This window comes from Accipiter gentilis, chromosome 4 (assembly GCF_929443795.1).
Source record: "Accipiter gentilis chromosome 4, bAccGen1.1, whole genome shotgun sequence".
Lineage (NCBI taxonomy): Eukaryota > Metazoa > Chordata > Aves > Accipitriformes > Accipitridae > Astur > Astur gentilis.
In genome coordinates this window covers 15,290,488-15,306,102 of record NC_064883.1, presented here as the reverse complement: position 1 = coordinate 15,306,102, position 15,615 = coordinate 15,290,488, and the positions used below count along the sequence as shown (strand labels likewise).

The 15,615-nt window shown below is 40.7% G+C and overlaps 1 protein-coding gene across 3 annotated transcripts in view; it reads right to left on the bottom strand.

Moving 5' to 3' along the window:
• AGMO (alkylglycerol monooxygenase) overlaps window positions 1-14,601 on the bottom strand; it is a 202,078-nt gene extending 187,477 nt beyond the window's left edge. For all 3 annotated transcript variants that reach the window (XM_049798760.1, XM_049798761.1, XM_049798759.1), the window contains exons 1-2: window positions 14,467-14,601; window positions 7,679-7,809 (exon numbers count right to left, since the gene is read on the bottom strand). In XM_049798760.1, coding sequence (XP_049654717.1) covers window positions 7,679-7,809; window positions 14,467-14,595 — 260 coding nt within the window. In that variant the 5' untranslated portion in view covers window positions 14,596-14,601. The remainder of the gene's footprint in view (window positions 1-7,678; window positions 7,810-14,466) is intronic.
• Window positions 14,602-15,615: the final 1,014 nt, after the last annotated feature.

Sequence of the window (15,615 nt, the reverse complement as noted above, 5' to 3'; positions counted from 1 at the left end):
TATGAAAATGGAAGTTATATTTCTTTAGACCTATTTATACCTGCCCAGCACACAGGGCACTAAATTCTGTTCCAGTAACTTCAGGACACACAATACTGGGAGATTCTAGAACGTCGTCTTCTGTGAGGCAATAGACCTGACATCAATATTTGCATAAATAGTACCATGTAAGTCTAATACAAATGCTTACTTAGTACCTTTTTCCAAGGTTGTTCCATTGAAGTCAGCAAATTTGCATTACAGTTTAAGTTAGATTAGGAATAAGCCAATAATATTCTCAAAGGTCACATATAAACAGAAGCAATGAGGAAAGATAAAAGGGTATTCTATTCAACTGAGATTAGTTCTTCTGAATTTACCTAGAACAAAGGAACTGGTAACGGATGACTGTTCCTATGGTCTATAAAAATACAGTGAAATAACTTCAGTGAGACATCATAGCACATCAAATGATGAAATGAAGAAAAATATTTACATGAGAATTTCTATTGAACTGCTTTGGTCATACTTTTGAACTTCTAAAATGATAGTTTGTTTTTGAAGTGACATACACAGTGGTGAAAGTCTATTCTTTTCAGATCTGTAACACTGATTTACAGAATGGTTAAGAGACATTTTTCCCCCATTTCCGTAACTTCTAGGTGTTGACCCAGGAAACTAGGTTGGCCAGCTCTAAAAATGCTACCCCTGTGCTCCATCTAGTGGAATCCTGATTTAAGCTTAATGCATCTTTTAGCACAAAAGTGCTTCAGTCAGAAGGGTACTCTCTACACAGCAGCAGTTCCTTAGTTTTTTCAAAATGTGTGCAAACTGCCACAATTTATCTTAATGAAAAATACAGAAACATGGAATAAAAATCTACACAACATTTAATGGGCTTAAGAAATTGGTATATTTTGTGAGCTACAGAGACTACTGAACTTAATTAACAACATACTTCCAATAAGGGTAAACTCAGTTCACAGTCTGTACTTTCACAGAAGAGCACAGGTATATTTGAGAACAAACAGTGACAGCTTGCCTTTGTTTCCAAAGACATGGCAGGTGCAAAGCTGGGTTCTAAGATTCACGAATGGGCGATCACCGAGCCTTTTACTGGCCCCGCTGTATAGAAAAAGGCAATGATGCAATACTAAGGATGTAGACAAATACGCATTCTGTAAACAGCTGTGTCTGTGTAAGTGGTTACAACCTAAAAGAGTAATTGGCTCCCTGACAGGCTTGTGTGAAATACAACAATCTCTAGAACATTATGGTAAGTTGGGACTACCAGTTGGTTCAGTCAATTAGTTTGAGAACATCCCAACTCTTCCAAGTCTCTCTCCCAGATCCTTCCTTTTAACGTTAGTAGCTTATATGTCTTTTCATTAGAAATTCCAGAGTTTTAAACTCTGGCTCAGAGCTTTCTTTAGTCATCACCAAAAAGTAGCACTCCCTGCATGCCAGGCTGTCTAGAGCTGCTCGTTGGTACTCCAGTGCTCTTCATCCTGCTTCAAACAAAATGAACCAGGTTAACAAAATTCTACAGTTTAAATCATGGTAATGCTGCTGATATGCCCGGGGAGGACTCACCACTGAGAGAAGCGGAGACGGTAACAGGGGACTGGGGAGGTGGTGATGAGCACCTGACAGCAGGCAGGAAGCACCAGCATCTTTACTGGGCACAGCTGGATTTGGACTTGCTTGAGGATGCAGCATGATTTACACCAAATTTATAAAACTGTGTTAAACTGATGCAGTAAGAAAATAGTAACTCTTGTGGGGATTAATTATCCTAACTTTACTGATTTAGTTCCACTCAATTCATCAATGACAAAACAGATCAAAACCACCTAATTAGACCAAACAAAGACTGTTCATGTAGTCACTTCCACAAGCTTAACTGAACTGATTTAGAAAATCCCCTTCCAGAGTCAGGTTTGCCTGCTGAAAATGCTACCAGTTCCTGTTGCACAGTACTACCCCCGTATTGAAACTGTTTATCCTACTCTGACTGCTTTACCTACAGAAGACTAGTGAGTTATTCTTCTGACAGAGCTGTGAGGGCTGTGACCTTTGGCAAATGTGGGAACAATCAGTGGTGTATATGGGACAGTGCAGCCAGAGGGATGCTCTTATGAAATATATAACTACCTAGCACTACTTGGAGAGGAGTGGGGAGGAATGGGGAAGTGAGTAGATTCTGTCTCTTCAGGCTTGTTACCTATTAAAATCCCATTTTTTTTGAAACATCTATTGACAGGTAGTCTCTTAAATTGCCATAGCTAGCTGCTGCAGGCATGGTCATGACTGCAGGTTCAGTAGAGCCGGATCCTAGGGCCTGACAGCTCTTGGCTGCCCCGTTCCCACTTGCTTGCCTATCTCTCTGCCTTAAGCAAATACCTTTTTGCTCCCACAGTGAACTGAAATCAACTCCGCACGGGATCAGATGAGCACCTGAACCAACACAAGAGAAAGGGAGGACTATGTAAGTAAGTACAGGAAGGACAGAAGTGCAGTAGCCAGAAGTTAGGCTGGTTTAGGGGCATGGCATGGCACAGCAGCTCTACTTGCCATTTAATCAGGTTAAGTGATTACCTTTCCAGTTTGGCTCCATCTGCTCATCACTACCCTAAGTGTGGTGGTTACCAGCCCTCAGACCTGCCAGCGTAATTGCATGCATAGTTGCTCCCTGACCTGGCTCCGTCAAAATGAATGCAGCTGAGCTTAAACACCTCTTTTATAGTTCTTGGGGGCTTTTGTTTCTGCTTTTAGCTGGATCACTTTGTCAGGACCAGGTTAGGGAGCAATTAAATGTGGAGTTATGTTGGCAGATCTAAGGGGGCAGCTGGATCAGAAGCAACACATCTGACCATGCTCTAAATAAACATCTGTCCAAAGCCTTAGTCAAACAGATGTGGAAAAAAAAATGTACCTAATAAGTCTTGAAGTGAAAATATAATTTACGAGAAACTGCATGTATCAAATTTTCTTCTGAGAGATGCAATCACTAATTTATGAGATTATAATTTTCTGTGTAGATACTTCAGGAAACCAGGACATACTTTAGATAGATAAATCCATGCAGGCAATTATTTTGTGTTCTGTCAGGACACTGCCAGTCCACAGGGTTGTGAACTGCTTGCACCAACTTAAATCAAGTGTATTCTAATCAGCTTTGCATATTGCTACTATTAAGAATTGAAAACTTCTGGTTTCAGATTGCAATTTTACATATGTTTTAAAGCAGATAACTCAGTAATGCTACAAAAGAATTGAGGACTTCTTGTCCTGCAACTGACAAGATTTTGCACAGCCATAGTAAGAACTGATGCAGGTTAATATGATGGGTGGGTGCTGGACCTGCTTCCTGGCCACTTTACCACAGGGCAACACGACACTGATGCTGGCAAAAGGGGAGAGAAGGTACAGAGGCAGGAATGAGCAACCAGAAATACAAGTCAAAGGTGCTTCATCTGGCAGCGGTGCTGGTCTAAAATGTACATGAAACTGCCTCTCCAATCTAACTTCTGGAAGATTATTTAAAATCTAGATGTGTACAAAACTCTGAATATGCTGGTCTACAGCAGAAACAGGATTTGTACTCTTTTGATTCAATTATTGCTGATGTGCAGATATCTTAAGATGCATAATAGCATGAACCAATCAAAAAGCATTTTCTCATTCCTTTCTGATGTTCAACGCTTCAGAGAACTCTAATCTCCTGTTTCAAAAACCAAAGTAAATAATGTATACAAATGGTAATGTTCTCTTTAGCAATGGAGAAGTTTACTGCAGGCTTGACCAACAAAACTCTTTTAGACATATATATACACACTCACACACTGTCTGACTGTGTTGCAGAGTTGAACACTAAAAACTGGCAATTGAGCATGACCATAAAGAACGGAGACTTTCCCAACTAGTTTGAAAATGTACCTACCTCAGTTATCCCCCAAACACTTTTTGATTTGATTTACGTTCTGCTGCTTTAAAAGAAGAAATGGGCCAATATGAAATAATGCACATACTTGTATAGTGGATATTTATACCCAAAATAAACTTTCTCTTGGGAGAATATTTTTAAAGCAGCATTTCAAGTCTCCTGGCAATGGTTAGTTAGAAAAGTTATTTATTTATTTAGAATAAAAGTTCTCAGAAATTTTTTAACCACCAACATTTAGAATGCTGAGAGTAAGCTTAGCAATTCAAGTTTCTCCCTTTCCCCCAAATTACTTTTCATTGCATATAACATTTAGTGTTCATACATACAGCGGAATGCATAGTATGCATTAAGGCAGAGAAAATTATATTTAAGAAATGTATGGGCTATTTTACAAGAGACAGTATGTGCGCATAAAGGAATTCAACTTACTGTATGCTGTTGAGTCTAATAAGCCTAAAAACAAAACACATTGCCTTGTCCAATTAGACTTTTCCACTTACACCTACATTTTTAATATTTGGCATATGAATATCAACAATTTATGATTTGCATTTTCTCCAACAATGAAGTAAGAAACACTGAATAAATACTGTTTTCCCTCAAGATATGCAGTACTTCTGTTATACAGGCTGTGAAATGGAAAAACATACTTAGAGGCTGAATATGGTCTGTGACTCCTAATTTTTTCATTAAATATAAAGACCTCTTTGCAATGATGCATCTGAAGCTTCATTCTAACTAATAGACTGAAGCCCACCATTTTAGATTGAACCACAGATTTTTTTAAGGAAGTGGCAAACCATTGCTGCTAGTTGAGAAAATGAAAATTAGTCCCTGGGAGAGGATACAATCAATGGTGTGTTAATCTAACCTTCAGCTGTTAATGATTTGCACTAGTATTTCCCCTGATGCTGTGGGTTCTGCTGAAATATTGTTTTAGCAGTTTCTGTCAGCTTTCCCTACCTTTTTTCTGCCTGAACAGGAAAGACTGAAGTGAAAGTTTTAGCAACAGATTTTGCATGTGCTTCCCCCTACCCCCCTTTTTTATCTGACCCAGTTCTTTCACACCATGGAGGCAGAAGACAGAACGGTAAACTGTTCTGGTTTTTTTCAGTTAGAGCCTTTTTAGCCAGTCTATTATTCACAACTCCTCTTACTCACAGAAGAGGTGTTATACTGAGCAGTCACCACCAGAATTGTGATATTAACATGCAATTAAATAATTTAGGAAGTCTGTATTTTGCCTGCTGCTTTCACATTCAGCCAGAAAGTTAAAAGCTTTACAGAACTCTTTTTTGGAAAGAACTGTTGAGAAGGGTCTTGTATTTTCAGCCATGAGAGCCACACAAGTGACCTGGAGGAGACTTCTTGTGCTTATGTAGCAATGAGTTAAGTGTACCAATCCTGCAGATTTGCCTGATGCTGCAAAGTTTGTGTCCTTATGGATCATTTGGTTCACTCACTTGAAACAACCTTCAAAATAATTCTTATCCAAAAGAAAACTGCGTAGCCCACAAGCCAAATTCTACAGCAAAGTACTGAGTGCCAAAATAATAAAAGTACTCAGCACCTTGCAAAGCTGCATTCCACACGTGCAACGCTAGTTCTCTTAACAATCATTTCTTCCATGAATAAGTGCATCTGAAGCATTTCAGTATTCTTAAAATAAAGCCAAAAGGCTTTGCAAAACCATTCAAACTTACTTTACGTGTATCTCAGTCCCCGTGTTTAAACTTAATCAGTCCTGAATATTTCAGATTAAAAAATATGTGTTTAGCATGGTAAACCTGTGAAGCATATGACTGTCTAGAAAATTTGGGTTAAGTTGCAGAAGCATCGTTTGAACTATTTCAATATTAGCTGCCTGCAAACTAGAGTAAGCTTTTATCAGGGTTGTGTGTTGGTGCACACAAGTCTAATGTATTGATAAATATTTAATTTATTACAGCTTAAAATATAATGAAAAATTGAAAGTTTTTCCTTCAAGATCATGCTTACAAGTCATATTAAAAGCAACAAAATGGTTTGAATATAGGTTGTAGACTAGACGCAAAAATAGCTTAATGACATTCTCGAATAACTTAGACATTACTTTACGTTTGAATATTTCTCATGCTGAAAGCTCATGCCTCTTATTTGCAGATATACGAAGAGTTCAGGAGAGTGTCTTTAAGTGACATTATTTATCTACCAAATTCCTTAAAAGGCTTCATACATGGTATTTACTACTGATAACTAATATAATCCATCACAGGTAGTCTTTGTACCTAATTTAAAGGCACAGACATAGATCTTGTCAAAACTTTTCTTAGAAAGTTTAAAAAAAAAATCAGGTAAATGTCAAATGTTCAATAAATTACAAAGTGGGTGATTTACACATTTCAGAAAATGGGTGCTACTTGCCAGAAGGGGTAATGTTTTTGTTGCTGTGCTCTTTGAATGTATTTTATCAATAACCTGGATTGAAAGATGAGATTTCTAGTAAAATTTGCAATGACAAAAACCGGGGATCTCTAAGTAACAAAGACAACATCTCATGGATTCAAAGTATTTTAGGATGACCAAATGTACAATCCATGTATTTCTATGTGGCCAAATATAAGAACATATTGCCTATGAATGAGGAATGTAAGCCACAGAATCTAAAAAAATATTTGGGGATGAAGGACGGCTCAAAGGACCTGGGATATATAAAGTGAGGAACAACAAGTAGAAATAGAGAACAAATGACTTCATTATTTGGCACTGATGTAGTAATTTCTGAAATATGGAGTGCACTTGAGACATCAACACTAAGAAGGCTGAAAAACTGCAGAGGATTCAGAAAGAGGACTGTGGGAATAACTGAAAGACTTGAAAATACACCATATAGTCAAATTCAAATAATAGAAACTTTTCTTCATGCAATGAACAGATTATATGCAATTTGATGGTAATCTGTAAATTTATACATGGGGAATAGAAATGTAATCGCATTCTAATAGAAAAGATGTAATAAAAAACTATCATCTGGAAGCTCATATCATACAAAGGCAGATCTAAAACATGGTATTCCTTAGAAGTAATTAGAGCTCCTGAAAAACATTTAGAGCAATTTATATAAAGAAATTGCTGGATTCCCTGTTACTGGATATTTAGTAATCCACAGTGGATATTTCTTTAAAACACAACTCTGTTCATGGTGAACTAATTCAGGTAAATCTTATGGCCTTTACATTGGAGAGTAGATTAGATGATCATGTTTGCAACAATTCCCTCAGGCATTAAAATCCACTGAAATCAAACACAAGATTACAACTGAGTTCAAAGAACTTTGGATCACACGCATAGTCACAGTTCTATCAATCTGCTTAAATGCACACAATTTTATTTTTAAAGGCTAATGAAAATAATGGACTTAGCTTGGTTTGTTGGTTTTGTTTTCTTCTTTCTGAAGTTTAATGAAAGAAACTCAGATTTTAACATACAGTCTAACATAAGATATGGTCAAGTCAGCTGAAGTCCCAGAATCAGCCAAGATCAAATACAGATGAATATAATTGGAGCTGGAAAATACCCTGCAAGTATGATATTTAGCCTTACAGATTAGAAAGACATTTACACTCTTCATGCAACTTCATTTTAGCAAAGTAAGATCCAGATGCCTTGTTTAATCATTTTGGGTTAGCAGTAACAACTTCGATATATAATTCTCCTTTCTTCCTTCTTAGAGATTAAAAAACAATCTTAAGCTAATATAACACATATACTTACTCTGGCAGTCGAGACAGGATGCCTAAGGAAAGAGAACTTATGCCATCATTGATCCGACCTGACAGCTTACGCTTCTGAACCCAGCTGACAGCAAACTCCAGCCCAATAAAAGCAATGAAGAATGGAATACTCTGAAAAACAGTTTGAAGAAAAGAAGTCACATCACAAATAGAATTAGATTCACCTTTCCTAAAAGCACTTTATACAGCCAGATACTTCTCAGGTTGTCTGGCACCTTACTAGCTACTACTATGATAAAGCTCCACGTGGACCTTAAGCATCAGAACAACCAAGGCTACCATTTAATCCACAACACAAGCATAAGTCCAGTGCACTAACCTTCTCCCATATTATTTTCTTTTGTATCTTCTACACACAGATTGTTGTATGGCATCAAAACAAAACACAAAAGTCTTTCCAAACTCAGGTTTCTCATATTCAAGTAAATCAGTGAGAGCAGCAACAACAAGGTAAAACAGAATCTGCTTTTGATTTGATATGTAAGCAGTTTTTGAATGTGTTCAGCCACTGAATTTGGCATCCAACAATATTATCTGAAAGACGTAGTAAAGTGAGTTTCCTTCTACTCGGCATTTCTGTTGCCATGCTTTCTGCTGCAGATAGCAACAGCTCTTCTGTGCGCATTTTCGTCAGAGAACCCAGTAACTATGCAGCCCATTCCGATTTGGGCCATACCACATGTTCTCTTTCCAGACCCAGCAGCAATGATACAATGTTCCCTTTTTTCTTTTGGGTTGTACTAACTGTAAAATAATTTTCTGCCTTTCTGAAGAAAAGTATAATGAGGAGTGAGACTGAAACATTTCTCACTCACAACACTGCTTCAGTCTAGGATTCAATTCACACTGTCCATCTTGCATCCCAGATCAACGGGCAAGTTGAAAATGCACAACAGCAGCACCCAATGGAGAAAAGTATGGCTGTGACTAGTGGTAGGACTGGTAACATTATTGTGACAACACAACTTTTCATCAGTGGAGAAAGATTGTTACAGCTGTTCTCAAATTTTCATCAGCATAAGCAAGAAAAAAGGACTGAATAACAGTAATTGATAGAGTGTATTTTTTTTGCTAACACTGGAGTCCTAACAGTCCCTGCACTTCATGGGTGGAAGGAATGGTGAGGCAGTGGCAGCATATCAGCCACCACCACCAAAATCTAGGCAGCCTATGGCAAGAAAAATAGGAAGGAGTTGTTTTACTTGCATCAGATCTCTGTGCACATGAACGTTCTTTCAGCTGCCTCCCTCGCTCTGTAGAAAACTTTTAAGTGACTGTGGAGACATTCAGACAACTCCTTCTCAGTGGTATTAAGGCATAAAATTCCCATCATGTTTTGCAGGGCAAGAGAAATGCAAGACCAGTGAGACTTTCTGTACCATTATGGAAGGCATCACACTGCCAAACTTGCCCTGTTAGTCGTCTTCTGCTGCCCGCTTCAAATGACCTGCAAACACCTATAGATTCACAGACTGGAATCCTTCAAACTGCACTGCTGTAGAAGAGAGGCTGCTCCTGCCTATACAACATTTTAATGGAAGAAGCATGTTGCCTCTGCAAATGCCACTGCATTTTGGAGGGTGCTCATTTTTGTTGCCAAGTGAGATGTGATACAGGAATTCCTACCAGGCTGCGACACTAAAGAGACTAAGATGGATATAGACCAGATTGCTCAGTCGAAGAAGAATTGGATGATTCAAACCATGCAAGCAGCAAGAGATTTATAGCGTCTAGGAAATGTGAAAGTTCATAAACTTCAGCAGCTCAGGGTTAGGTTACAATAGCAGATGAACAGAGATTAATACCAACATGGCACTTTTTAATTTAGATGCCTAGCTTGCTCTTTAACAGGTATCTAAAAGCCTGTTTGGGATATGCACTAACTGATGATATAAAAACCTTTGAAAGCAAAGGAAGACCTATGGATAAAGCCTAAACACTACCCAAGAAAAGCAATGTGGTAAATCTATGGATATTTGAAATCAATAATAAAGAAATAAAAACCAAACCCCGCAACCTTCCATTTGAAAACACTGGAACATTCTAGGAAAATATGAATTACTCCTTGTTTTGCTCTAGCTGCTTCATTTCTAAGTAGACAAGACTTTTAATGTACTTTTCTTAATTGATTTAATTAAAGAACAGATTCCTAACTTATCAAACAAAGGTTGATGACCACAGCTGTACATTCCAGCAGAGATAAAAAGAGTCTTACTAAGAACAACTAAGAAACACTTGACCACAATATTAGGAGCCAGGTCTAGCACAGAGTACAGGCAGTTTCAGTTATGGAACAGCAGAAGCTGCGCAGCAAATTGAATGGGCTCAGGACAGAAGTAGTGGGATGCTTTATTCATTAAATTAAAATAGTGAATAGGAAATATACAATGCCTGTATTCTATGTGGTGATTCACTTTACCTAGCAACCTCTGAAATGGTTAAAATACTTGACTTTATACTAATACGCATTAATATAACTTCTTTCCCATTGACTTCATTAAATATTTTGTTCCCACTGTGAAGCTGTGAGACAGCCAAGCATTTGACAGCATTTTTTGACTCACAAATAGGGAGTGTCATGGCAAGGAGGATAGAGAAACATTCAGACAGCCTTAACCTCCTGCCCATCAAGGAGCTTGCGAAAGGAAAGATTTATGGCATACTCTTAGTATCTAAGAAATTACTATCCCTCTCCCACATACCCACATTAAGCTTTGTCCAAAGCAGTTCAAAGGGATCAAATATGTCAGGTTAGTATGTATTATTTATGTGACCGTAACACCCAACAGCTATTGTCATGAAGCAGGATCATACCATGTTAGATGCCATACAAACAGAAGGAAAAGTCACTCCCTATTCCAAACAGCCTGCAGTCTAAGGATGAGATGTAATATAGCAGAAGGATAATGTGACTAATTCAGGAAAAAAAGGAGACAGTCAGTAAGGCAGACAATAGTCTTGCTAGACTAACCATTACTTTTTTTTTTTCCTTTTTTAAGTTAAAGTGACAATGAAGACATTTAAGGAACCTGTTGAGGATGGGTAGCTCTGCAAAAGTTTTCAAGAATTGCCCCTACAAACAAAATGGCACAAAGTTAAGAAATAGCTACTGTTGGCATCACAGGTCAGAGGCAGAAGCTGGATCCTTTTGATACCTTCTGGTTTATAAATGTTTTACTCTCTCTCTGTTTCATGTTTCTTTCTCATCACCCATCACTGGAAATACTTAATGGAGATTTGCATTAGCTTGTGGTTTAATTGTATAACTGATCCGTAACTTGAAAGTCTTACTCTGAGGCACTAAGAGGAGTTCCCTTAAAAGTAACCAACTCCTACAGAATGCAAAGGACCATTTAAAATCAGTTTCTGCTTTATACAGTTGCAAAAAATAATATTCTAAGTTGAAACTCAGCATAAATTCATGGGTTTATTGCAAGTCTTGAAACAGTTTCTGTTTTCTTAAAGTCCCAGGTCCTTAGAACATAAGAATCTCAACTTTCATGTAAAACTAAATACGAAGGTTCTGTGCCTCATTATTTAGAAGCAAAGCCTAAAATGTGAATTGAGTGTAAATGTGAACTTAATCTTTAGGCTCTCAAAAGCAGAGAGAAAATAGAAAAGAAAAACAGTGATTATTAAATTTAAAGCTTTCATTTTGGGGCTCTCAGCAGAAGGAACAGTGCATTCTCTTCCCGAGTCTGACTCATGAAAGTCCTTACTGAGCACAAGCGATAATTTCAGAATGTAGCAAGGAGCAAAGTGAAGTTGTTACTGTTCATGAAAACTATATTTGGCAAGCAAAAAGCAGCACTCCGTCTGCCCATCTGTAGATTATGAGAGAATCAAAAAAACAGAGCATAATCTTATACCCATAGCAAATAGGATGCTCATGAAACGACAGGGCAAGCCACCAGTATACACTGTAAAAGTCAGGATGTTCTGCCCTGGAGGAAGAAAATTGACTTATGCTTTCTCTTCTCTTCCTAGAAATAATGGAAAATCAAGGGTTTCAAATTCTATGTGACAAAAGCTCACATAAAAATAAATTCTATGATTATGGTCTAGGATTTGGACCCCTTTTCCCAGAATTTTGGACATTATTTGGATGGGTGATGTTTCCCTGGGCAGTGCTGCAGAGCTTTGCTACTAGTCACTGGTAGCTGATCAGCTCATGTTTTAAACAGAACTTGGGGCCTTCATGTACAGCTCTGCCAACATACAGAGCACAATGCAGGGACCAGGAGCTGTCCTGCCTCTGAAAAGGGAAGTAGTATAACCACAGCCAGAACATACATGACACAAGTTAAACTAAGTTATTCTGTTCTCAAAATCAGAGTTGCTTCACCCAGTGCTGTCATTTGCTGCCCAGATGTAACAGCACAGCTGACCAGCTCAAGGGAGCTACTTCTATGAAGTGCATACATTTTGTAAATCTCCAAAGTGCTCAATTTTGCAGATCACTAAAAAAATGAATATTTGTGTGAATTAGGAGGTTCTGCCACCTGCTTAAAGTTGGAAGGTGCATATCCCCTCAACTGTAGCCATGTGATTTAATGTACTAGAAATACCTTCATCCATATGATACACATGATAGAACACAGAGCCAAGATCTAAATCCCACTTCTACATGGTGTCTCAGAAAAAAAAGAAAAAAAAGAAAAAAAATATTTAGGAGACAATGTCATCAGTAGTTTGTTTCACACCCACATCATTGTTACTGTCTTTTAGAGTGAATTATTTGAGCTGAGGCCTTCATTTATTACCAGCTCTACACTAGACGGTTTTTTGTTCTATGTTGGGTTGAGCTCAGACATCCACATCTGTATTTGTACCAATTTAAGGGGTTACCACTCAAAGTCCCCCTTGAATGGTTCCTCAGGTCACTATTAAATCTAGCCCTCCTGAATCCAATACATCTGCTGCTCTTGCAATTGTTCCCTAAACAGTCCAAGCGAAGCTGCCAGAGTAGTAGTTCAAATGCAGAACAGTGACAAGCAGCTGGAGAGGGACTGTAGATAGTTACCTTCTGCCCACAAACACGTGTCCAGAAGAAGAGGTGTGAACACTGCCTACGCTGAGACCAAAGCCATAGAGTTAAAACAGTTATACCACTAAAAGATTTTTACACACCAACCTAACCAAGCATCAAAAGATCTGTTCTGGCAAGAAAGGCACTAGTAGGGGATTCTAGTACAACTAACCAAAGATAGCAATTATAGGAAAGTATAACCATAATGGGAAAACTTTTTTTAGTGTAGTTTTTGTGCGAGGTATATATTCCCTTACAAACTTATCACAGTGGTGCTCTACAACAGCAGAAGCCTGCAGGCACTTTTGTAATGCGAAGAAGTATTAAGAATCCTTCCACAAACTTTTACAGTTTTGTGCCCAAGTAAAAGAGATTCCAGGTTTAGCCAAGGTCTGAGATGAATATTGCACAGGTCTGCATGGGAGAAGAAAGCCCAGGGATGTTAAGGAACCCTGCTGGCAAGAAAGTGAATGATGCTCGGCTGGAAATGTGCGAACAGTAAAAGGGATTGAGATAGGCAATAGATAAGAGCTGGAGGGAGAGAACAGCTGACTAGGCAAAACTGTCAAGCTCTAGACAGTCTTCCTCGACCACGATGCTATAGCTTAGTTGCAAAATGCCTCTGAGGAAAGCGGTCCCTCGACCAGACACTGCACACACAGGCTGGGTTTGCAGCAGCTGCCTGCTTACCCTATCCAAAAGGGCAATGTTTGCTGATAACAGCCATCAGCAAGGGGCTGCTGCATGCTATGATTCCCAGAAAGCTGCTGACAGTGCTGCACTGCTCTGCGCAACCCATGACAACTCCATTGCAGCCCAACAGCAGCTGCTGAGCAGCAGTCCAAGGTTTACCTGGCAGAGGAGGTAGCGAGAGCTACCAGGACGCATACGAAAAGTGTGGATCTTCAGTGAAGCTGGACTGAATTTACTTTGACAAGGGCAAAACAGGTTTTAATCTGCTCTCTCCATAAAAAGCTTACATGGCTTCCAGGTTCAGCAGGAGCTGTGTGCCAAGATATGTGCAATAGGAAGGACAGAAGGGAGCAAAGGTACCTTCATAGGAGTGGACAAGCTGGCAGGGCAGCAGGGGAGGAGAGCTGCTGCCTGCTGCCAAGGGCGTTCTCACCCCGACCTCTGTACTCTTGCCTTGGAGCTTTAGGAGACAGCACTGTCCCAACACAAATATTTGTTCTCAATTCTCTTAAACAATCTTTATTTTTTCTTTTAAACAGAAATTTTTATTTTTCTTTTTTTCGACGGAGCTTGTAGCGCTTGCCTCAAGGGCACAGAGAGACCTGACATTTTGCTTGCTTTGAGAACTGTAACAGCCAAACACAGTATCATGTTTTCTGGTTTACTCCGTTCAGCTCGCTGTCACTATGTCCAGCAGCACCGACAAGCTGAACAACGTTAGCATCGGTGCCCAGGTGCCTGGGGCGCTCCTCCGAAAACTTTAGCGCCTGGTATCAGGAGAAAGCATCCGAGCCTCCATTTAAAATAAGCTAAAATAGAGCGCACGGTTACCTAGGCGGCTTACACGGGCAGCTTGCAGAGAGCCCAGGAGTGAAAGCCGTCAGAGAAAGACAAGGTATTTAACCTTAACTTAGGTGCCCTTCCGCGGACACCGTTCCCCTGGACCGCCCGTGGCTTCGGAAGAAAGGCAGGCGGCAGCTGCGCGCAGGGTGGGCGGAGGGGGCGGCGAAGGATGCCGCCGGGGGAAGAAGGGAGGGGGCTCTCACCTTCTCCACGTAGTCGGGCACCTCCTCCACCGTGCGGAAGGAGCTCTCGCCGGGCGGCAGCGCGTAGAAGAGAGCGCGGAGCTGCTGCCCCGGCGCGGTGGCCCGCGGCCCGGCCGCCCCGCCGCCCATGGCCCGGCTGCGCTGGGCTCCGCGCCGGCGCCGCTGAGGCAAGTGCAGGCGCAGGAACAGCGGGGAGCTCCCGCCCCTCGCCCCGCGGCGCCCTCCCGCCCCTCGCCCCGCGGCGCGGCGCCTGCGGCCCGGGGCGGCGCAGGCCTCGGGCTGTGGGCCTGGCCCGGCTCCCTTCCCTCCTTTCCCCACGGCGCTGGGGGGCTCGAGGGCCGCCGCGGGGAAGGCCTCGGGTGTCTTAGTTCTCGTCGACCCGTCCGCTTCGGAGGTTTTCTGGGGTGCTCTGGTTCGTTGGGTTCGGTTTGGGGGTTTTTTGAATGTGTCATCAGGTGCACGGCCCGCCTCCGGGCGTCCGGAGAAGGCCCTTGCGCGCCCACCGGCTGCGCGGCCCAGTTCCCCCCTCACCCCCGAGGAGCTAAACGGCAGAGCTCCGGCCACCCCCTTTCGCCTTCACACGGGTTTCCACGCGCAAGAAATACGGCTCGGCTCTTGACTTCTGCATAAAAAGCCGAATTTTGTAAAATTAAACTGTTAAGGGTTTGGGGAAGCAGGCTGAGCTGTGCTCGTGGGTTCCTTTGTTCAGCTGTAGGGTCAGCCCGGCACCCTCCCCGTTTGAGGTTGTTATTTTTTAAACTTGCAGAAGGGCTTGTCGCAGCTCGGTTTTATGTAGCTCCAATTAACATGTCCGTACTGAAGGTCACCCTTAGAAGCCATCTATTATGCTTTCATCTACGAAGGAATAAAAACGAGGCAAATAAAAAGAAACAGTGAAAACAAATGTGTGCTAGATGCTTGTAGTAAATTACTTTTAGAAACGGGCATAACGACAGGCTTTGTACGTTCAGGCCTTCAATCTGAAGCTCAGGAGCATGAATTTTCCTTCTCAAATGTTTGTCAGTCGAACTTGATATGTTTGGCTTTAGTACAAATAAGCAGCTTTGTGACAAAATAGATTAGCCAGAAATAAAATAACACAATGCCCCAACAACCCCTTCATCTCAGACATTCAGTTCCACATACGGT